Source organism: Phocoena sinus, chromosome 13 (assembly GCF_008692025.1).
Source record: "Phocoena sinus isolate mPhoSin1 chromosome 13, mPhoSin1.pri, whole genome shotgun sequence".
Lineage (NCBI taxonomy): Eukaryota > Metazoa > Chordata > Mammalia > Artiodactyla > Phocoenidae > Phocoena > Phocoena sinus.
Window position 1 is genome coordinate 44,995,476 of NC_045775.1, and position 23,314 is coordinate 45,018,789.

Genomic DNA, 23,314 nt, shown 5'->3' on the forward strand with positions numbered 1-23,314 from the left:
AAAAAGAATAGTCATTAACAATGAAGGTGATACTTTTAACTTCTAAAAGAAAACATAGATGACTTAAATAGCCAGTTCAAACACATTAAGTCAAAAGCCTGCCTAATTTTATTCGGCAGCTAAAAGGAAAAAAAATTATAACATAAAACTGATGTGGGAAGAGATAACAGTATAACTGGAATGAACTTTTTGACTAGAAACAAATATTCAAATTCATGCCTTTGGGGACTTCCCTGGTGGCGTAGTGGTTAAGAATCTGCCTTCCAATGCAGGGGACACGGGTTCGAGCCCTGGTCCGGGAAGATCCCACATGCCGGGGAGCAACTAAGCCCGTGTGCCACAGCTACTGAAGCCCGTGCGCCTAGAGACCATGCTCCGCAACAACAGAAGCCACCGCAATGAGAAGCCCACGTGCTGCAACGAAGACCCAACACGGCCAAAAATAAATAAATAAAATAAATTTATAACAACAAAGAAAAAATTCATGCTTTTGTCACTAGAGATAGTTTGGGAATTCAAGCTATAGAATTAACTTCAAACAAATTCTGAAAACATATATTTTTACATTTGAGGCATAAACTCTATCTTTCCAATATCTTTAAACATTGAACTGTAATAGACTCTAGGACACGTGATTTAAAAAGCATTCATGGTAAACTTCCTGTATTATGATTTGGAGAATTTAGCCTTGTCATCTCTCATCCCTTAAAACAAAACAAACAAAAAGCCACACCAAAAACATTTTGAGGATTACTTTCTTTCCCATCCATGAAGTAACGAGTTAGTAATTTTGATGAGCTATGGTCCCAAAAGTCTACCTTCTGAGTGACTGGTGATGGTAAGTACACAGGGGAGAAAAATATGAATGTCCATGATTAATGAAATGTAAATGGTGCACTGAGTGTCATGGAGTGTTATATTCAAACTCAGTTTAAATTAACTGAATGTTAAAAATGTTTACTTTGATTAAACGCTGGAAACATACTATAGTGGAAAAACATGGGCTTTAGAGTCAGAGAGAAATGGGTTCCAATCAAATATCCTGGTTTATTATATAACTTTTGACAAGTCAATTTCTCTGAACCTTGGTCTTTTCAATAAAATGGGGATAACATGTTCTCAATAGCAGTTTTGCATATTTAGATAAATAATGTAAATCAAGCATCTAGTACAATGACTGCTACAAAGCAGTGCTTAATCACCATTAATTCTCTTCCCACACCCTGCTTCCTGAGTGTCACACTGTCTCATTTAGTCTCATTTACTGAGCCCCTCACTCAGTTGTGTGCTGGCTGTGTAACTGGCTCTGAGGGAGTGAAAAAAGAAAAAAGAAAAGTTTATAGAATTGGTTTGTAACACTGGCTGATTTCTGTGGTGTAACTACTCCCACATGGCTGATCTCAACCTACCAGCTTTGAAGTCTACCAAATACAGAGCTGGAAAGAGATGTACATGATTACTCTCTGTCCCATTACTCTGTTTTATTTTTTCCACAACACTTTTACCTTTTGAAATTACCTTGTTTAACTGTTTAGGTATTTATTCTGTTCCCACCCCTACCCCCAAAGGGAATAAAAACACTACGGCAGGGACCTTGTCTGTCCTGTTCTCTTCTGTGTCCTCAGCAAGTACAAAATCAAGCTAATTGGTAAGAGTCCCCAAATTCAGGAAACTGAAAAGTATTAAAAAAAAAAAAAGACTAATTCAAGGAAAACACTCATACCCTCAATTTTGGCAGCACTGTTCTTTTTCTTTGGAGAAGGAATAAAAAATAAACATGACCAGTAAGTACCAAATGCTTAAATTAAAACAGCAGATTACTTCTGCCACATCACCTAGCTTAGCAATAAAAATCGGCCAGGCATAAGCACTTCCATATAAAGGACAACATTTCTAAATGTCCAGCTGGAACACCATACTTATATAATTCAAGGTAGGCAACCTTACCATTCTTAATAACACAGAAGCAGTTATTGTATGGTTATAAAAAGGTAAACAAATACTACTGTTAATAAGTCATGTATTACCATTTTTTTTCTTTTATTAATCCAGCTTGCAAGCCCAGCCTCCCACACCCTGAATTTACTTTACCTGCACGAATTAACATCCGCAAACATTCTATAGAGTTGTGATAAGCTGCTTCATGAATTGGCATCCAACCCCTGTTATCAGCAACATCAACACTACGTCCGTTTTTGAGTAGTTTTCTTAAGACTTTAACATTGCCTTCCCTGGCAGCAAGTCCAACCGTGGAGCATGTGTCAGAGTAAGCCTCTGTAAAATCCATTCTTTTGACCAGTCTACAAAACAAGGCAGAAAGAAAACACTATCGTCAATAAAACAACACTGCACTCCTAGATATTAGCAGATCACTGTGGACCTGTCTAGCATCTCTCACATAACTGCTGGGGAACAGCCTGAGGTGGAGATAGCAACCTGTCAGGCCATAGCCTCTGCCAGTCTAAATCAGGAAGTCTCTCTGTTTGGGGGACTGGGCTTCCTTAGAATCCTCTTATTAAAGATATCAAGGGAGCTTTAAGTGTTCTATCACTCCTTGTCTGAGCAGCTCCTTCCTGCAGGCTTCTGCTCCCATTCATACTCCAACAAAATGCACTCACTGGAACACTGTTGATGAGAGAGTGAAATTCCTTCAGTTAATCCGAAATGTATATACTGTGTAGAGACAGCCATTTAACTACCAGCAACGCTCAGCCTCAAGAACTAATTTTATAGCCCTCTACAGGGAAAAGCTAAACCCAAAAAAGCCAGAAAGAAGTGAAGGACATTTCTTTTAAAAAAACAAAAATAAGTAGTAATTCTAGTTTTTATGTCCCTGCTGGTTCTTTCCAGAAGCAGCAAAACACTCGGGTTCTCTTTCCTTGAGGAAACAGGCCCACTGACTGAATATACTAAAATGAACAAAAACCATCATAGATGGGTCCAGCTTTCCTACACTAGCCCAGAAAGTTTTTCACAGCATTATTAGCCTCTTCCTCACAACCTCCCTTCAAAGTTCAAGTTCCCCTGGAGTCAGCGTCCAGTATAGCTCAGCATATGACTCTTACAAAGACAATTTCTTGTTAGTCACACTATGAGGCAGGTTGGGATAAGACCCAGGATTCCCAGGGCAACAATTATCTCCCAAAAGGCAGTCCCTCTCAGTAACATTTCAGTTCCATCCTTCCTTTTAGTTTTTCTAAATATCTTAGGAGGTAGGTCAGGAAATACCAACAACATGTCTAGTCCAATACAGGTAAAAAACTTTCTAGAGTGATATTCTAAATAATTTAATCAGAACGGGAGGTTTGAGGGAAGAGGTTAAAAGTAAGCACACAGCAGTTCCTGTAGTAAGTTTAAACTTATCTATGGTCATGTTTAAATATAAAGCTGTATCTGCAGAACCTGATTCTACAGAAAGCTAATATTAGCTATGAATTAATCTGATTAAATCAACCAGTCCATTACTAAGGAAGCGAAGGTATTTATTATAGGACATTTAATTATTCAGTTAATAATTATTTACTGAGTACCAATTAAATGATCAGCAATGTGGAGGATATAAAGATGACACAGAAGTTGCAAGGAGGGGGAATGAGAAAGACACTGAAGGAGATCTTCAACATGGTGGAGGAGTAAGACGCAGAGATCACCTTCCTCCATACAGATACATCAGAAATACATCTACACGTGGAATAACGCCTACAGAACACCTACTGAACGCTGGCAGAAGACCTCAGACTTCCCAAAAGGCAAGAAACTCCCCACGTACCTGGGCAGGGCAAAAGAAAAAAGAAACAACAGAGACAAAAGAAAAAAGAGACAAAAGAATAGAGACAGGACCTGCACCTCTGGGAGGGACCTGTGAAGGAGGAGAAGTTTCCACACACTAGGAAGCCCCTTCACTGGCGGAGATGGGGGGTGGCAGAGGGGAAGCTTCAGAGCCACGGAGGAGAGCACAGCAACAGGGCTGCAGAGGGCAAAGCGAAGAGATTCCCACACAGGGGATCCGTGCCAACAGCACTCACCAGCCTGAGAGGCTTGTCTGCTCACCCGCCGGGGCGGGCGGGGGCTGAGAGCTGAGGCTCGGGCTTCAGAAGTCAGATCCCAGGGAGAGAAATGGAGTTGGCTGCGGGAACACAGCCTTAAGGGGGCTAGTGAGCCACAGCTAGCCGGGAGGGAGTCCGGGAAAAAGTCTGGAACTGCCGAAGAGGCAAGAGACCATTGTTGCGTGGTGCGCGAGGAGACGGGATTCAGAGCACCGCCTAAACGAGCTCCAGAGACGAGCACGAGGCGCGGCTACCAGCGCAGACACCAGAGATGGGCATGAGATGCTAAGGCTGTCGCTGCAGCCACCAAGAAGCCTGTGTGCAAGCACAGGTCACTATCCACACCGCCCCTCCCGGGGGCCTGTGCAGCCCGCCACTTCCAGGGTCCCATGATCCAGGGACAACTTTCCCGAGAGAAAACACAGCACACCTGAGACTGTTACAACGTCACTGCGGCCTCTGCCGCCGCAGGCTCTCCCCACATTCTGTACCCCTCCCTCCCCCGGGCCTGAGTGAGCCAGAGCCCCCGAATAAGCTGCTCCTTTAACCCAGTCCTGTCTGAGCAGGGAACAGACGCCCTCAGGTGACCTACACGCAGAGGCGGGGCCGAATCGAAAGCCGAACCCCAGGAGCTGTGCAAACAAAGAAGAGAAAGGGAAACTTCTCCCAGCAGCCTCAGGAGCGGCGGATTAAATCTCCACAATCAACTTGATGTACCCTGCATATGTGGAATACCTGAACAGACAATGTATCATCCCAAAATTGAGGAAGAGGACTTTGGGAGCAACTGTAGACTTGGGGTTTTCTTTTAATTTGTTTCAGGTTTTATGTTTACCCTAGTTTAGTATTTAGAGTTTATTATCATTGGTAGATTTGTTTATTGATTTGGTTGCTCTTTTTTTAAATATATATATATATATGTTTTTCCTTTTTCTCTTTTTGTGAGTGTCTATGTGTATGCTTCTTTGTCTGATTTTGTCTGTAGAGCTTTGTTTTTACCATGTGTTCTAAAGTTCTGTCTATCCGTTTTTTGTTTTTTCCTTTTTTTTAAGTATAGTTCTTAGTGCTTGTTATCATGGGTAGATTTGTTTTTTGGTTTGGTTGTTCTCTTCTTTCTTTCTTTATTAGTTTCTAATTTTAATAATTTTTTATTTTAATAACTTTATTTTATATTTTTCTTACTTTCTTTCTTTTTTTCTCCCTCTTCCTCTGAGCCATGTGGCTGACAGGGTCCTGGTGCTCCCGCGGGGTGTCAGGTCTGTGCCTCTGAGGTGGGAGAGCCAAGTTCAGGACACTGGTCCACCAGAGACCTCCTGGCTCCAAGTAATATCAAACAGTGAAAGCTCTCCCAGAGATCTCCAGCTCAACACTAACACCCAGCTCCACTCAATGACCAGCAAGCTACAGTGCTGGACCCCCTATGCAAAACAACTAGAAAGACAGGAACACAACCCCACCCATTAGCAGAGAGGCTACGTAAAATCATAATAAGGTCACAGACAACCCAAAACAAACCACCAGACATGGTCCTGCCCACCAGAAAGACAAGATCTAACCTCATCCACCAGAACACAGGCACTAGTCCCCTGCACCAGGAAGCCTACACAACCCACTGAATCAACGTTAGCCACTGGGGGCAGATACAAAAACAACAGGAACTACGAACCTGCAGCCAGTGAAAAGGAGAACCCAAACACAGTAAGCAAAATGAGAAGACAGAGAAAGACACAGCAGGTGAAGGAGCAAGGTAAAAACCCATCAGACCAAAAAAATGAAGAGGAAATAGGCAGTCTACCTGAAAAAGAATTCAGAGTAATGATAGTAGAGATGATCCAAAATCTTGGAAATAGAATGGAGAAAATACAAGAAACGTTTAACAAGGACCTAGAAGAACTAAAGAGCAAAGAAACAATAATGAACAACACAATAAATGAAATTAAAAATTCTCTAGAAGGAATCAATAGCAGAATTACTGAGGGAGAAGAATAGATAAGTGACCTGAAAGATAAAATAGTGGAAATAACTACCACAGAGCAGAATAAAGAACAAAGAATGAAAAGAATTGAGGACAGTCTCAGAGACCTCTGGGACAATATTAAATGCACCAACATTCGAATTATAGGGGTCCCAGAAAAACAACAGAAAATGAAAGTGACTGAGAAAATATTCGAAGAGATTATAGTTGAAAACTTCCCTAATATGGGAAAGGAAATAGTCAATCAAGTTGAGGAAGCACAGAGAGTCCCATACAGGATAAATCCAAGGAGAGATACGCCAAGACACATATTAATCAAACTATCAAAAATTCAATACAAAGAAAAAATATTAAAAGCAGCAAGGGAAAAACAACAAATAACATACAACAGAATCCCCATAAGGTTAACAGCTTATCTTTCAACAGAAACTCTGCAAGCCAGAAGGGAGTGGCAGGACATATTTAAAGTGATGAAAGGGGAAAACCCACAACCAAGATTACTCTACTCAGCTAGGATCTCATTCAGATTCGACAGAGAAATTAAAACCTTTACCAACAAGCAAAAGCTAAGAGAATTCAGCACCACCAAACCAGCTTCACAACAAATGCTAAAGGAACATCTCTAGGCAGGAAACACAAGAGAAGGAAAAGACCTACAATAACGAACCCAAAACAATTAAGAAAATGGTCATAGGAACATACATATTGACAATTACCTTAAATGTAAATGGATTAAATGCTCCAACCAAAAGACACAGACTGGCTGAATGGATAGAAAAACAAGACCCATTTATATGCTGTCTACAGAGACCCACTTCAGACCTAGGTACACATACAGACTGAAAGTGAGGGGATGGAAAAAGATATTCCATGCAAATGGAAATCAAAAGAAAGCAGGAGTAACAATTCTCATATCAGACAAAATAGACTTTAAAATAAAGACTGTTAAAGAGACAAAGGAGGACACTACATAATGATTAAGGGATCAACCCAATAAGAAGGTATAACAACTGTAAATATTTATGTACCCAACATAGGAGCACCTCAATACATAAGGCAAATGCTAACACCCATTAAAAGGGGAAATTGACAGTAACACCATCATAGTAGGGGACTTTAACACCCCACTTTCACCAATGGAGAGATCAACCAAAATGAAAATAAATAAGGAAACACAAGCTTTAAATGACACATTAAACAAGATGGACCTAACTGATATTTATAGGATATTCCATCCAAAAACAACAGAATACACTTTCTTCTCAAGTGCTCATGGAACATTCTCCAAAATAGATCATATCTTGGGTCACAAATCAAGCCTTGGTAAATTTAAGAAAACTGAAATCGTATCAAGTATCTTTTCTGACCACAATGCTATTAGACTACATATCAATTATAGGAAAAAACCTGTAAAAAATACAGATACATGGAGGGTACACAATACACTACTTAAGAACCAAGAGATCACTGAAGAAATCAAAAAGGAAATCAATAAATACCTAGAAACAAATGACAATGAAAACATAACGACCCAAAACCTATGGGATGCAGCAAAAGCACTTCTAAGAGGGAAGTTTATAGCAATAAAATTCTACCTCAAGGAACAAGAAACATCTCAAACAAACAACCTAACCTTACATCTAAAGCAATTAGAGAAAGAATTTAAATAAACCAAAGTTAGCAGAAGGAAAGAAATCAAAAAGATCAGATCAGAAATAAATGAAAAATATATGAAGGGAACAGCAAAGATCAAAAAAACTAAAAGCTGGTTCTTTGAGAAGATAAACAAAATTGCTAAAGCATTAGCCAGACTCATCAAGACAAAAAGGGATAAGACTCAAATCAAAAGAATTAGAAATGAAAACGGAGAAGTAACAAATGACACTGCAGAAATACAAAGGATCATGAGAGATTACTACAAGCAACTCTATGCCAATAAAATGGACAACCTGGAAGAAATGGACAAATTCTTAGAAAAGCACAACCTTCCGAGACTGAACGAGGAAGAAATAGAAAATATAAACAGACCAAACACAAGCACTGAAATTGAGACTGTGATTAAAAATCTTCCAACAAACAACAGTCCTAGACTAGATGTCTTCACAGGCGAATTCTATCAAACATTTAGAGAAGAGCTAACACCTATCCTTTTCAAACTCTTCCAAAATATAGTAGAGGGAAGAACACTCTCAAACTCATTCTACAAGGCAACATCATCAGCCTGATAACAAAACCAGACAAAGATGTCACAAACAAAGACAACTACAGGCCAATATCACTGATGAACATAGATGCAAAAATCCTCAATAAAATACTAGCAAACAGAATCCAACAGAACATTAAAAGGATCATACACCATATTCAAATGGCGTTTATCCCAAGAATACAAAGGTTCTTCAATATATGCAAATCAATCAATGTGATACTCCATATTAACAAATTGAAGGAGTAAAACCATATGATCATCTCAAATGATGCACACAAAGCTTTTGACAAAATTCAACACCCGTTTATGATAAAAACCCTCCAGAAAGTAGGCACAGAGTGAACTTACCTCAACATAATAAAAGCCATATAAGACAAACTCACAGCCAACATCGTTCTCAATGGTGAAAAACAAAGCATTTCTTCTAAGATCAGGAACAAGACAAGGCTGTCCACTCCCACCATTAGTATTCAACATAGATTTGGAAGTTTTAGCCACAGCAATCAGAGACGAAAAGAAAGAAAATGAATCCAAATCGGTAAAGAAAAAGTAAAGCTGTCACTGTTTGCAGATGACATGATACTATACACAGAGAATGCTAAAGATGCTGCCGGAAAACTACTACAGCTGATCAATGAATTTGTTAAAGTAGAAGGACACAAAATTAATGCTCAGAAATCTCTTGCATTCCTATACACTAATGATAAAAATCTGAAAGAGAAATTAAGGGAACACTCCCATTTACCACTGCAACGAAAAGAATAAAATACCTAGGAATAAATCTACCTAAGGAGACAAAAGACCTGTATGCAGAAAACTATAAGACACTCATGAAAGAAATTAAAGATGATACAAACAGATGGAGAGATATACCACATTCTTGGACTGGAAGAATCAACATTGTGAAAATGACTATACAACCCGAAGCAATCTACAGATTCAATGCAATCCCTATCAAACTACCACTAGCATTTTTCACAGAACTAGAACAAAAAATTTCACAATTTGTATGGAAACACAAGACCCCAAAGAGCCAAAGCAATCGAGAGAGAAAAACAGAGCTGGAAGAATCAGGCTCCCAGACTTCAGACTATACTATAAAGCGATAGTAATCAAGCAGTATGGTACTGGCAAAAAACAGAAATATAGATCAATATAACAGGACAGAAAACCCAGAGATAAACCCACGCACATATGGTCACCTTATTTTTGATAAAGGAGTCAAGAATATACAATGGAGAAAAGACAGCCTCTTCAATAAGTGGAGCTGGGCAAACAGGACAGCTACACGTAAAAGAATGAAATTAGAATACTCCCTAACACCATATACAAAAATAAACTCAAAATGGATTAAAGACCTAAATGTAAGGCCAGACACTATAGAACTCTTAGAGGAAAACATAGGCAGAACACTCTATGACATAAATCACAGCAAGATCCTTTTTGACCCACCTCCTACAGAAATGGAAATAAAAACAAAAATAAACAAATGGGACCTAATGAAACGTAAACTCTTTTGCACAGCAAAGGAAGCCATAAACAAGATGAAAAAACAACCCTCAGAATGGGAAAAAATATTTGCAAATGAAGCAACTGACAAAGGATTAATCTCCAAAATTTACAAGCAGCTCATGCAGCTCAATATCCAAAAAACAAACAACCCAATCCAAAAATGGGCAGAAGACCTACATAGACATTTCTCCAAAGAAGACATACAGATTGCCAATAAACACATGAAAGGATGCTCAATATCACTAAGCATTAGAGAAATGCAAATCAAAACTACAATGAGGTATCACCTCACACCAGTCAGAATGGCCATCATCAAAAAAATGTACAAACAATAAATGCTGGAAAGGGTGTGGAGAAAAGGGAACACTCTTGCACTGTTGGTGGGAATGTATATTGATACAGCCACTATGGAGAACAGTATGGAGGTTCCCTAAACAACTACAAATAGAACTACCATATGACCCAGCAATCCCACTACTGGGCACATACCCTGAGAAAACCATAATTCAAAAAGAGTCATGTACCACAATGTTCATCGCAGCACTATATACAATAGCCAGGACATGGAAGCAACCTAAGTGTCCATCGACAGATGAATGGATAAAGAAGATGTGGTACATATATACAATGGAATGTTACTCAGTCAGAAAAAGAAACGAAACTGAATTATTTGTAGTGAAGTGGATGGACCTCAAGTCTGTCATACACAGTGAAGTAAGTCAGAAAGAGAAAAACAAATACCATATGCTAACACATATATATGGAACCTAAAAAAAAAAGTGGTTCTGAGGAACCTAGGGGCAGGACAGGAATAAAGATACAGACTTGAGGACGTCAGGAGGGGGAAGAGTAAGCTGGGACGAAGTGAGAGAGTGGCATGGACTTATATATACTACCAAATGTAAAACAGCTAGCTAGTGGGAAGCAGCTGCAAAGCACAGGGAGATCAGCTCCTGCTTTGTGACCACCTAGAGGGGTGGGATAGGGAGGGTGGGAGGGAGACACAAGCGGGAGGAGATATGGGGATGTATGTATATGTATAGCTGATTCACTTTGTTATAAAGCAGAAAGTAACACACCATTGTGAAGCAACTGTACTCTAATAAAGATGGTAAAATAAATAAATAAAATTGTTTGGATGTCTTAAAAAAAAAGAGATGACATAGACACAGATTCTATCTCAAGTTATGTACTGTGTCACAGAAATGATAAATATACGTGATTCAAAATAGCAGAAAGTGCCATAAGAGAAGTACAGATAAAGAGCCATGAGTAATCAAAGAAGGGGAAAACTACTACAACTTGGTGGGGGATATGAGCTGTGCCTAAAAGATAAGGGAGGCCGTGACAAAGAGATAACATGTAAAATAGCATTTCTTGGGTAGAAGAAAAAATATAACCAAAATTATGGAAATGAACAAGCAAGGGTGAGTAAGGTTCAGTGAATAATGGAAACAATTTATCTTGGAAGGAGGATTAGGTAAAAAAAGAATAGTAGAAAAATGAGGTTACAGACATAGCCAAACTATGGAGAATCTTGAATGGTAAACTGTATGTTTTTAAATATATTACTTCTAGCCAAGGCCATTACATCCAAATTTCACAAAAAAGAACAAATCACACATTTTAGGTCTATTTATAAGCATACTTATCTAATAGAAGAAAACTTTTTTCATACATAGGAAAACCACACACAAACACACATATAAGAATACTATTCCAAAGACATGAAAAACAACTTCAAGTAAAAACAGATAAGAATCCCCTTCTAAATTTACTGGGTTTTCTCACAGTTACAAATAATGTTAACAGATCCAGATTAATACACAATAATCTGAAAAAATTAACAGAACTGGATAATATCTTTCCGCTTAAGGGAAAGAGAAGCCAAAAGACATGTACTATAATAGCAGGATCGTTCTCTTCAACCTTTAATACCAACTAGTCAACATGAATAAACTGTTAAGATCTCCCTTAATAAAACCTCCCTATGTTCTAGACTAAAATAGAGTACAGACTCAAACAACAAAATACATACAATGTAATAACAAATATGTATGATACATAAACATCACCTAGACCTGAACTGGTAAACAAAATATCAGCTACAAAAATAAATTTTCAGGCAATTAAGGTAATTTGAAGATGGAATAGATATTTGATGATGTAATTATCGTTAGTATTCTTAGATGTGATAATGGCATTATGGTTATCAGGAAAATGTCCTTATTCTTAGAAGTATTTAGCAGTCAAGTCACAACACATGCAGCTTATTTCAAAGGTTTTATTTATTTTTTCTTTTTTTGGTGGTATGTGGGCCTCTCACTGTTGTGCCCTCTCCCGTTGCACAGCACAGGCTCCGGACGCGCAGGCTCAGCGGCCATGGCTCACGGGCCCAGCTGCTCCACGGCATGTGGAATCCTCCCGGACCGGGGCATGAACCCGTGTCCCCTGCATCAGCAGGCGGACTCTCAACCACTGCGCCACCAGGGAAGCCCAAAAGGTTTTAGATTTAAAAGTATATAAAGAGAAAAAGAGTAAAGCAACTATGGCATAATGTTAATTATTGGACCCATGTGGAGAGTATATAAATGGTCACCATGTTCTTTTTTTCTAACTTTTCTGTAGGTTTGAAATTTTTCGAAAAATTTTGGGGGGGGAACTAACCATTCCAGGCAATGTGAAACCACAGCTTGGAGAAAATTAAAAGACCTGGTTATTCTTTTTTTTATATATAAATTTAATTATTTTATTTTTGGCTGCGTGGGTCTTCGTTGCTGTGCACAGGCTTTTCTTCAGCTGTGGGGAGAGGGGGCTACTCTTCATTGCAGGTTCGCGGGGCTTCTCATAGCAGTGGCTTCTCTTGTTGCGAAGCATGGGCTCTAGGCGCACGGGCTTCAGTAGTTGTGGCACGTGGGCTCAGTAGTTGTGGCTCACAGGCTTTAGAGCGCAGACTCAGTAGTTGTGACTCACGAGCTTAGTTGCTCCGCAGTACGCGGGATCTTCCCAGACCAGAGCTCGAACCCGTGTTCCCTGCATTAGCAGGCGGATTCTTAACCACTGCGCCACCAGGGAAGCCCAGACCTGATTATTCCTAAATTAAGTTTTTCTTTGTGACATTTTCCTGCTGATTTCTTAAGAGCATAAATAATACTCCTTGAACCTGGATGTTCTAGCATTCTTTTATAAAGCTAAAGACTACCAACAGAAATCCTCAAGAAAGAATCATCATTTGTTAAAGCTTCTGCTTTCACATACAGAAACACTGCACTGATGGTCCAAGTGAGCTTCCTGAACAGTATTTTGGAGCAGTAGCTCTAGCCTTCAGATCAAAACATTTTTTAGGATACTTGACCTGTTGGATAAACTCATGAAAGCTATTAAATTTCTCCCCAGAAAAATGTACACAGATCCCAAATCTTGTATACAACTTCAGGTCTCACATATGGCTTCCAAAGCCTATACACGAGCTAAAAACCTTTGCCTACACTTTTCTGAGTGACTCCTGAGAATACTAAAGATGAATAAGGTCGTTTCACGCAGAAAATTTAAATATGCAAGCAATTTTTGTTGAAATAATATTCAACAGCTCTTCTACAGGCACAACACTTCTGTAGTAAACTTTCTGCTTTTATTCGACAGGTAGAAAGATTTTTTTTAATGTAAAAATACAGATTACATTCCCTGCAAATCCAGTTTTCAAACCATAACAAAATGTCTTTCTACGTACCAACTGCGGTACCAATAAACAGCTCGCCTCTGTATCTAGACCACACCAGCCACAATTCCCACCCTCTCTCTTCTTCCTCTCTGCATTTGAAAAACAGAAGACAGTTCCAATCTTAGAACCACAAAACCCATAAAAGGATTGTGGGTAATGTAGTCCTCTGACCACGCGCACCTCAGGAAAGGTAGGGTGATTTACAGAGGCTGCTGAAAAAATCCATTGCTTAGTTCAGAGGAAGTCAATGCTTCCGGATACCCTAAGCAAGCAAAAAAATAATAATAATAACTGACTGAGCTGCAGTAGGAAAACATTCTTCGAACTGCAAGTCCCAGTGTGCTTTGCGTCCCCAAGCAGGGAGTGCAGACTTTGCGCCTGCGCAGCCGGTTTCTTGCGTCCGGAAAGCTGTAGTCCCTGCCTGTAGCTCAGAGACCACGCCGAGGGGACAGCCGCCACCAAGGAGGAAGAGCAAGGGAAGGATGTGGGTTTTTGGTTACGGGTCCCTCATCTGGAAGGTGGACTTCCCCTATCAGGACAAGGTGGTTGGATATATCTCAGGCTACAGCAGGCGCTTCTGGCAGGGCAGCATCGACCACCGCGGGGTTCCTGGCAAGGTGAGGCGCTAACCAGTCCCCCACACTTACTGACCCCGGCTCACTGCTCCCCATCTCCTGGCCCAGCTCTGTGGGACTTAACACCCCAACGGCCGAGTAAACTCATAAAATAGTTTATAATGCTTCTACCTCTCTGTGTACCTTCCTCGGCCACCTGCCCCCGACTCCCTCTCAAACCAAAGGCAGTCCTTCCGAAGCCACTTGACATGCTTGGTGGTAGGTAGTTCTTGAAGAGGAAGAAGCGTGGGCGTAAACTCGCACAAGGCTAGCGTGCTGGGAGGGGACCCCATCTCTTGGCAACTACTGCCCCCACCAAAAGGTGGGAAGATAAACCTTCCTGTCACCACGGAGTTGAAATACTAAAATCAACTAGCAAATTCAGCTTTTTTGCAATTAAGTTTATTGGCATTTGTGCATTCTGCCAGGCTTTGACTGGTCTGAGTTTAAACGTGCATGTTATTTCTGGAGTTTTTTAGTATCTTTCCAAAGGTTTTATTTATGACACCTAAGGTCACAGAAGAACTCGTTTCCAAAATTACCTTACTTTGATCACGTTGGTTGTCCGGTACTTCCCAAGTTAAGCGAGTCCCGCTTTGTTACCTAAATAGCAAAGTACCAATACTATATCCAGCATTATTTTAATGTTTTTTTTCTCAGTGGTTCTCCTCTAAATTATAAATGCAAAATGTAAGTTCTTTGATCCATTTTTCAGTCAGCCATGCAGAGACATTTATCTTAATATATGTGAAAAGAGAATAAGAGCTCACTGCTTATGCAAATCAGCCTCATTTTGGCTGCAAAACAACTAATCCATAAGGAAAACTAAATTTTGAGTAACTGATAATTTGGATAAGTTGAACACTTATTATAGTTAACCTCCTAACTTTTAGAAGAGTACAAAGTGTTTAATTGCTTACATATTCTCTAAAATACTCTGAGAGTTATATGAGCTTGATTACCACTTTTTTAAAAAAGAAATTAATATTGGTTCAAAAGCACAATATCTAAAATGCTAGAAATCAGATGTAGCAAGAGATTGAGGTTAATTCCAAAGAAATACCTGTAGTCTTGCATCATGGAAAAGGGAAGAGAGGAAGGCTGTAGTTTGCACCTGCTCATCAATGAGACATAGGATGGAAATCACAAAAAGTTAAAAGCTGTTCTACCTCAACTAGAGTTGGTGAATTAAGAATTTGGCTTTAAGGCAGACAGATAACTTGAAAACAGAGGGCTGATTTACCACAAATGCACATTTACAGGCCAACAGAAACTTCATGGCCAAGGTATCTCCAAGAGTGTTATAAAATAATATTTAAGACTTCAAAGAACTAAGTTAAATAAAATGCCTTTAGAGTTGTCAGATATGGGCACTTAAAACTGCCATTCTGAAGAATGCCTTAACCCAGGCTTCAATTTCAATGACCAAGTATTAATTACTTATGAGCACGGTTATATAGCATATTTTACTACTCTAGTCTCAACCAAAATGTTTGTTTGGTACACAGCATAATGAGTTATGTACACCATCAAAACAAACCGATGATAAGAAACTGTCATGCCAATACAACAGTTCATGAATCTTTAAGAAAGAAAAAGGTAGCTATAAAAGCCAATATCTCTCTTTTTACTTAAATATACTAAAATATAGGGCAGGAAATTTGGGGAGAAAACGCAATGGCTAATAGTTTGATACCTACTTTTATTTAAAGAATCCATCCTAGCATATTAAAGGAAAGCCTAAGGCACTAAACATTTTCTAAATATAATGTTCTATTAAGAAAACTGGAAAGAACATTACCTTACTTCACATTTTTTATTATAATGGATCACCAGCCTTTTATAAATATTAACTGTCTGACAAACAAGAATATAAAAGGCTACAGAAATATCTAGCAAATTAGAATAACGTAAATGCTATATAGGACTATGTTTTTACAGCAACATATGCTTCTAGTGAGCATATGATCATTACATATGAAACGTGATATTATTAAACAAATGTTGGACTCATTTCCACATACTGCAATGTGACATTTGTAGGAAAAATACCAAACTTACTTTCTTTACTAAATTATGCTTTCTTTTTAGCTTCATTGAACTTTAGTATCTTCCTAAGTTTAATTAAGCATCTCATTTATTTCTACAAAACTGGCCAGTTCTCATCAAATTAAGGATATTTAAATGTGAAAAAATTTTCATATCAGAAAGAATATATTTCAATTTCAAAGAGAAAACATTTTAACACAAGAGATAATCATGAATATTTACTAAATCCCTCACTTTTCTAGATGTAGATCAGAAACATTACTCATTACCCAATGAAAGCACCCATCATGACTCATATTTCACAGCATACTCCAATCCCATTCAGCTTCCAAGACCCCTTCTTCAGTTTCAATACCCCCAAAACACATTTAAGTGCATTTACAAATTTACATTGTTTCCCAATAATATATTTTATTTTAGGGATAAACAGCTTAAATTTTAGAAAATATTTTTGAGTAAATATATCAGTAGTGCCAAGAGTCAATGTCTGTTTCATCCATAAACAGTCACAGGGACAAATCTATTTTCCCTTAATGACTCCCTATATATGCTCTTTGTTTTCTGTTTCAATTGCCACCACCTACATCGAGGACTTTACTACCTCTCCTCCTTTCAACAATTACTACTGAGTACTCACATGTAAGTGGGAGACACCTATGCAAACAACAATACCTGATAAGTGCTATAAGGGAAATGAATAAAAGGAGCAATGAGAGTTTAGAAGGAGCTGCTGCAAAGTCATCTGGGCAGACTGCCAAGCCTTTATGGAGAGAGTGGTGGGAGGATATCCAAGGGATTCTAAAGAAGGAAACGCATTCCATACTGGGAACTAGTATATCCAAAGATGTGAATGTCTGTAAAAGTTATAAATAATTCATTACAGCTTGAGAGGGAAAGTGGTTAAGAAATGAGGTTTGTAGTTAACTCATGCAAAATAATTATTTTATCCTGTAGAATATTACAACCCTGAAAAATTAAAAGCACAGAAGTGAGTGGCCCAATTTTTGCACCAGAAAGTCAGTCTAGGGCCAAGTAGAGAACAGTCTGGAGGCAGGCAGCGAAATCCCTAAGGAGACAACTGAAGGATGAAGAGAAACCAGATTCAGAAGATAATCAGAAGATAGAGCTACCAAAAATTGGTGACTAGTCTGGTGAAAGGGGAAGGAAAGAAAAGGTGGAATGAAGAACTTGTCCCCTCCACCACTAACATTTCTTACGCACAGTCTACCTCCTTCGCACTTGAACGTGTATACTATATACTTTACCACACCCATATTCCCAAAGCACTTCTTTTATCATGCCAGTCACCTACTACTCAAGTGCTACAGTAGCTCTTCACTTCCTTTTTCTCCCAAATTTCAGTGGCGGCTTCTTTTCCATTGACCCCCAGTTTCAACTCCAATCTCAAGTCTAACTCTATCCTATTTCTCCAGTTATGTTTCTGAGTCATCTTCCATACATGGAGGACCCTCTGCTAAAGTCAGACACTTGGCCTGGTATAATCTTGCTTCTAGACCCTCACTCATAAATCTTGAGTCACAGTGCCCTTTTGCCAGAATTTTGTCTTTCTTTCTGACCACCCAAGACTCAGAATTCTTACTGCACTTAATAAATAGTATACATCATAGCCCTTAAGTATTCTCTACCTATTTCACATGTTAAGTTCATATTCCAGAATTACAATATAAGCTCTTGAAAGCAGGAATCAAGGTTTTATCTTCTCTATAGCCCAGAATAGGTATTCAATAAATAGCTCCATATTCACTTTGATATTGAAGGTAACATGGCAATAGCTACATGACCCACACCAATATATGTATCCTCACTTTAGCATTATCTTAAATAGAAAATAAGTCAAATATAAATGTCCAACAATACAAGAATGTTTAAATTATAGTTGACAGTAGAATATTATGCAACTATTAAAATGGATGAGAAGACAAACAGTAAAATATAATTAAATAAAAAACATAATCCAAAATTCCATGCGTTCCGTGATTATGAATTATCTATACAAATGGACAAAGACTAGAAGGAAATAGCAACAAGGATGACACAAATATCTGAATGATGTAAGTTCGCTATGTGCCACACAATAGGCATACAAGTAGGTAAAATTGTGGCTTACAACTCAACTTTCTCACTAATGATAACATGTCAGTAGACACAGACTTTGGCACCAGGTAGGAATTGTATTTGAAAAAAAAAAAAAATGCAAATTCTTAGACTGCTCCATACCTACAGAATCAGGAACTACCTCCAAGTAATTCTGATCTACACTTAAGTTTGAGAACCACTTCCCAATAGGAAAGCACCCTGGCATGTCATGTTTTGTTCCTCAGTGAAACTATAGCAATCTTTTTTTCCTGAAGAGAAAAAAGTGATCAGAACATTTATTTATAATTGCTTCTTCCTTTTGCTTTTCATTTTAGATGAGCCTTAGTCACATGTGTGTGTTTTTTAATATATCAATTCTAAGTGAACATAATATACCTATTATATACAAATTAAAGAGAATCTTTTAGAAAGGCCAAGATAATTTGGATAAGGTAGACTCTCTTAATTCATTTTAAAATTTATCATAAAAAATAAGTACTTTTGAAAAAGTGTTTAGTATGAGCCAACAAAGTTAAAATATTCCACGTCAACAGTAAGTTGCTAATGCTCAGTTATTGAACTTTAATTCGGGAAAAAAAATATTTTTTTTTTTTACTTTTTTAAAACAGCCCGGAAGAGTTGTGACTCTTGTTGAAGATCCTGCGGTATGGTATAATTATTCTTTTTTGTATAGTCTTTAATCATAAAATGTTAAGATGTTTCTCAGTTTTAATAATCAATGAAATTTTATTAGCAGTCATCACAGACAATTTGAACTACACTGAGTCTAGAATTCCTCTCTGTATTTGTTGTATTTCTTTTCATCTGTTGGGAAAAGCTGGAATACAGAATTCAAGGTAGACAACAAAAAAAACGATGGCATATAGTCTCATTTTTCCTTTCTTGATGAGTTTATTGACTGAGAATTTTGTGGTCTCCTTTGAAATTAATGGAGCCTACCCTCAGACAGACTACCACCAAGAATCAAATGAAACCCTAAAGCTTTCCTCTCATTTGCTAGGATTCTAATATTTTAGCAAAAATCCCAGTCATGAACTATCACTTTCTTTACTGCCTAATTTTATCAAGAGCACAAGAGGTTTTTTAAAAAGTTTAGAGCACTAGAAAACTTTTATTTACCTGGTAGTTCTCTGTTTCTTAAATATTTTCAATCATTTTACTGACATTCAAATTTTATATTATGAAGTTAAATATTTAACTTTAGAAAGGACTCTGATATATAAAATCAAGCAGCTAGCAACAGCAGATGAATGGTGAAATTATGAAACGCTTTCATAACTTACATTAGGAAAAGCATCTATAAAAATGGCTTCAAACTGGTAAAACTCCTAATTAGAGTTAATAAAACCACTTTGTTTCTACAGAATGTTAATTTATTCAAGATGCTTAGCAACCTAAAGTTTAATAATCAAGTTAATAATTAAAGGTTGTCAAGAAACTAGAAAATCTGTTACAAACTATAAATCTTGCTTATATCACAGATATTTTATTAATACTACAAAGAATCTTTGCAGCTGAAGTACACTGCTTTTACTGACACTGTTCATAGGCTCTCTTGACAAAGAGGTTGCCATTTAGTATTCTGGATGGAGTAATTTACAAAGGATATTTGAAAGTTTAGGCAGTGAAGAAATGAACAGATAAATGAACCTATCGCCTTAATAGTTGATTACTTTATTACAGAGCTTTTAAAATACAGAACACTTTCTGCAAATAAGGGAACACCAAATATATAAGTGATACTCACCTCCAGCTGAAGGGGGTTGGGGGTCAAACCCCTCCCAGCCAGCACGCCAACACTTATATCCAGAAGCCCTGAAGTAGGCTTCAGGGTGGCTACAACACTCCCTCAAGCAGTTTGGAAACTGCTGCCCCTATACCATCAGTGAAATGTTTATGGATTTAAAGCTTTAGAACTATATTTAATGACTAAATGAAGACCTCGTATTTTAATTTCAGTCCCATTAGTTAAAAGACATAATTTGAAAAACTTAAACAAAGATAAATATCCTGGTATACAAGGAAATCATTTATTCAGATTGAAGAATGTAAAATGCTGATTTCCTTTACTGTTTAGAATATACCTGTTTGGTGCACATTAAGTGAAGCAAAACTGCACTGATTTCTAAGAATATACAAGATATTTTCTTACATCATAATATATCTTCACCTATTTTAGCCTTGTAAAAACTATAATATATTCTTTTCATTTTTCAACAGGGTTGTGTATGGGGTGTTGCTTACAGACTGCCAGTAGGAAAGGAAGAAGAAGTAAAAGCATACCTTGACTTCAGAGAGAAAGGAGGCTACAGGACCACAACAGTCAATTTTTATCCAAAAGATTCCACAACAGAACCATTCACTGTGTTGCTATATATTGGAACATGTGATAATCCTAATTATCTTGGTCCTGCACCTCTGGAAGACATTGCTGAACAAATTTTTAATGCAGCTGGTCCAAGTGGAAAAAATACAGAATATCTTTTTGAACTTGCAAATTCCATTAGAAGCCTTGTGCCAGAAGATGCAGATGAGCATCTTTTCTCTTTGGAAAAATTAGTAAAGGAACGTTTAGAAGGAAAACAGAACTTCAATTGCTTAAAAAGACCTAACTGACTTTTCCCAACAAGCAGAGCTTTTAGTCTTCAGAGAACAGCACAATGGCATTATGATTTGTAAATGTGTTTACTTGAAAATCTTAGTTGTGTTTAATGTTGTAGTCAAGATATCATCTAAATTTATAGTTTAATTGCAAGTGGCCTGAAACACATACATATTCAAGATATTGGGGTATAGTTAAAGAAAAAATTTGTTTCAATAATATAATGATTTTCCAGCTATGTGATATTAAATACTTGCTCATGAGAAGTGAGTTCTTTAGAAAAATATGATGAAGGACTCAGTTCAGAACTTGTTTTTACCTGAGTAAATATAATTCTGTTATTTCATACCACAGTACTATTTTGAAGTTGTAGAGAATTAAACCAAAAGACCAGTAAATATAATAAGGTTATACCTTCAATATATTCCCATATATCAACTCTGTAATCATGGTTTAAAATAAATAAGCTTAAAATAACATGTAATTAGAAACGTATGGTAATATAGATAAGATTTGGGCCTTGAATGTGAATCTCCTTATTTAGGTATTAAATGAAATCCTTTCCAATTTAAGCCAAAATATGCATTTTAATATAATAATTTCCTTGGAATTATAATGTACTATACCTCTCCATTTTTGAATAAATGTATTTTACTACATGGAAAAAACCCTTTCAGCAAGAAAAGCACAAATTATACAAATCATGTCTACTAACAATGTCATCTAGTGTGTCACTCACTTTGTATTAATCTTATACTGAAACTTAAAAATAAAAAAGATGGGCTATCTGATATTACAAATTAACAGAAACATACAATGAAAGTTTGCTGTTTGAAATGGTGTTTAGAATTGTAATTTTTTAAAGAAGTGGTATTACCTGATCATTTGCTACACAGCTTTTTTTCCCCTTCTTACATCTTGTCACCCAAAGGTATCCACTAAATAGTGTTGATGATGCTACTCAAGTAGGAAGCATATATGTGCATTATTAACTCATGTAAAAGTAACTTTGATGCAAACTAATCAGATTATTTCTTATTATAGGTGATATCCTTCTCAACAGGACATATCGTCTCTGTTATATAGTCAACATGAAAAGAATTTCAGTATCACATTAAGTCTAATGTGAAACTAATAATTAGTACAGAAGTTTGTCATGTAAAATGAAATAAAGCTGTCCTACATAGTAGGAACAGTAGTCCTTTTCATGTTTTTTTAAATCTGTTAACACATTACTTGATAATTTACTCAGTTACATAACTATTTTAAATATTTTCCAACATGTTCAATATTAGTTTTCTAGAAGGCATTTCACTTGTCCTGTACAACAGGAAGAATACTAACATTCATTAATGAATACCTCATAAGGATGTACTAGGCAATATACATACAGAATCATCCTCTGAGCATGTTTCCATAGTAACTTGCACACAATTAACACATCTAGTAAGCAGCAGAAGTCCATGTCTCTGCTAAAGCACAAGATCTTTCTACAATATATTTAAAAATCCACTTGAATTTAACTGTCTTTACTAACCTGCATCTCTTTTTCAAGAGGTAAACAAGATTTAACTTTTTGTGTAACGACATAGTACGTGACTTGTTACGTAGAGATGTTAATTTTGATAGATGCATACAGATTTCCACAAATATAATGAGTCTATCCAAGATTCACATGCCATAGCTCAGAATCACATAGGTGTATTCAGAGATACAGCCTTAGTGACTCTTCTACCATTTAATATATAACTATGTTATGAAATATCAAGGGAGAGGGATTACTTTGTGTTCCCCATTTATGTGTCTTTCTAGACTCTCAGTTAGAAGTTAATTAGAAAATACACATGTGGTATACCATCAACATTTATAGGGAAGCCATGATCCAAATAGCCCAGGGACAGGGACCTTTCATTTTCAGTGGGATGGAGAGAAACATGACTAAAATGGAGAAGATAAACAATACTGAATTAGAGAGAAGCTACGGTTTGGAGCCCACAAGCTAGTAAGAATCATAAAGGTACTAAGTTATCTAGAGCATAACATTTTTGTTAGCAAAACTGCAAGTCTCTTTATAGCCCTTGGACGTCACTTTCAAAACAGTCTCATTCTGCCCTCATCACACACACATAACTCAGACTCTCATTCCTCAGAGAATAAATCTTATTAGCTAGGTGTTCAGTTTTAGGAATTCAAGAAAAGTATGAGTGTAAACCCTACATATAGAAAATAAACCTTTAATGTAAATCTCTAATGGAGTAGATTTTTTAAAGTAGGTCTTTCTACTCCTACTCCAAGCCACTATTATATTTCCTTTCCCCACTCCCAAACAAATAACACATTCACTCTTCAGTCTACCAAGAACTGTAAGCACAGTCTAGATACCACCTGCATACATAAAAAGTTATCACTTAGGGAAACGAAGGTTGCTGTGATGTCAACTCTGAATATTTGAAAGCATGAAGGTGATCTAT

At 37.3% G+C, this 23,314-nt stretch overlaps 2 protein-coding genes across 4 annotated transcripts in view; one reads left to right on the plus strand and one right to left on the minus strand.

Annotated features, from left to right (window-relative positions):
• Window positions 1-23,314, minus strand: part of ASB3 (ankyrin repeat and SOCS box containing 3) — an 81,760-nt gene that overhangs the window by 46,205 nt on the left and 12,241 nt on the right. The window contains exon 2 of the mRNA XM_032652029.1: window positions 2,092-2,300. Within this exon, the coding sequence (XP_032507920.1) occupies window positions 2,092-2,287 (196 nt within the window). The 5' untranslated portion in view covers window positions 2,288-2,300. The remainder of the gene's footprint in view (window positions 1-2,091; window positions 2,301-23,314) is intronic.
• CHAC2 (ChaC cation transport regulator homolog 2) lies at window positions 13,870-21,808 on the plus strand. Of its 3 annotated transcripts, none has more exons than XM_032652034.1 (3): window positions 13,870-14,077; window positions 18,850-18,885; window positions 20,462-21,803. In XM_032652034.1, exons 1-3 carry the CDS (start codon window positions 13,943-13,945, stop codon window positions 20,855-20,857), a joined length of 567 nt encoding a protein of 188 aa, XP_032507925.1. In that variant the 5' UTR covers window positions 13,870-13,942; the 3' UTR covers window positions 20,858-21,803. The 3 variants fall into 3 exon arrangements, with proteins under 3 accessions (XP_032507925.1, XP_032507926.1, XP_032507927.1); XM_032652036.1 differs by having other exon boundaries at window positions 14,026-14,077; window positions 18,850-18,890; window positions 20,462-21,808; XM_032652035.1 differs by lacking the exon at window positions 18,850-18,885 and having other exon boundaries at window positions 20,462-21,724.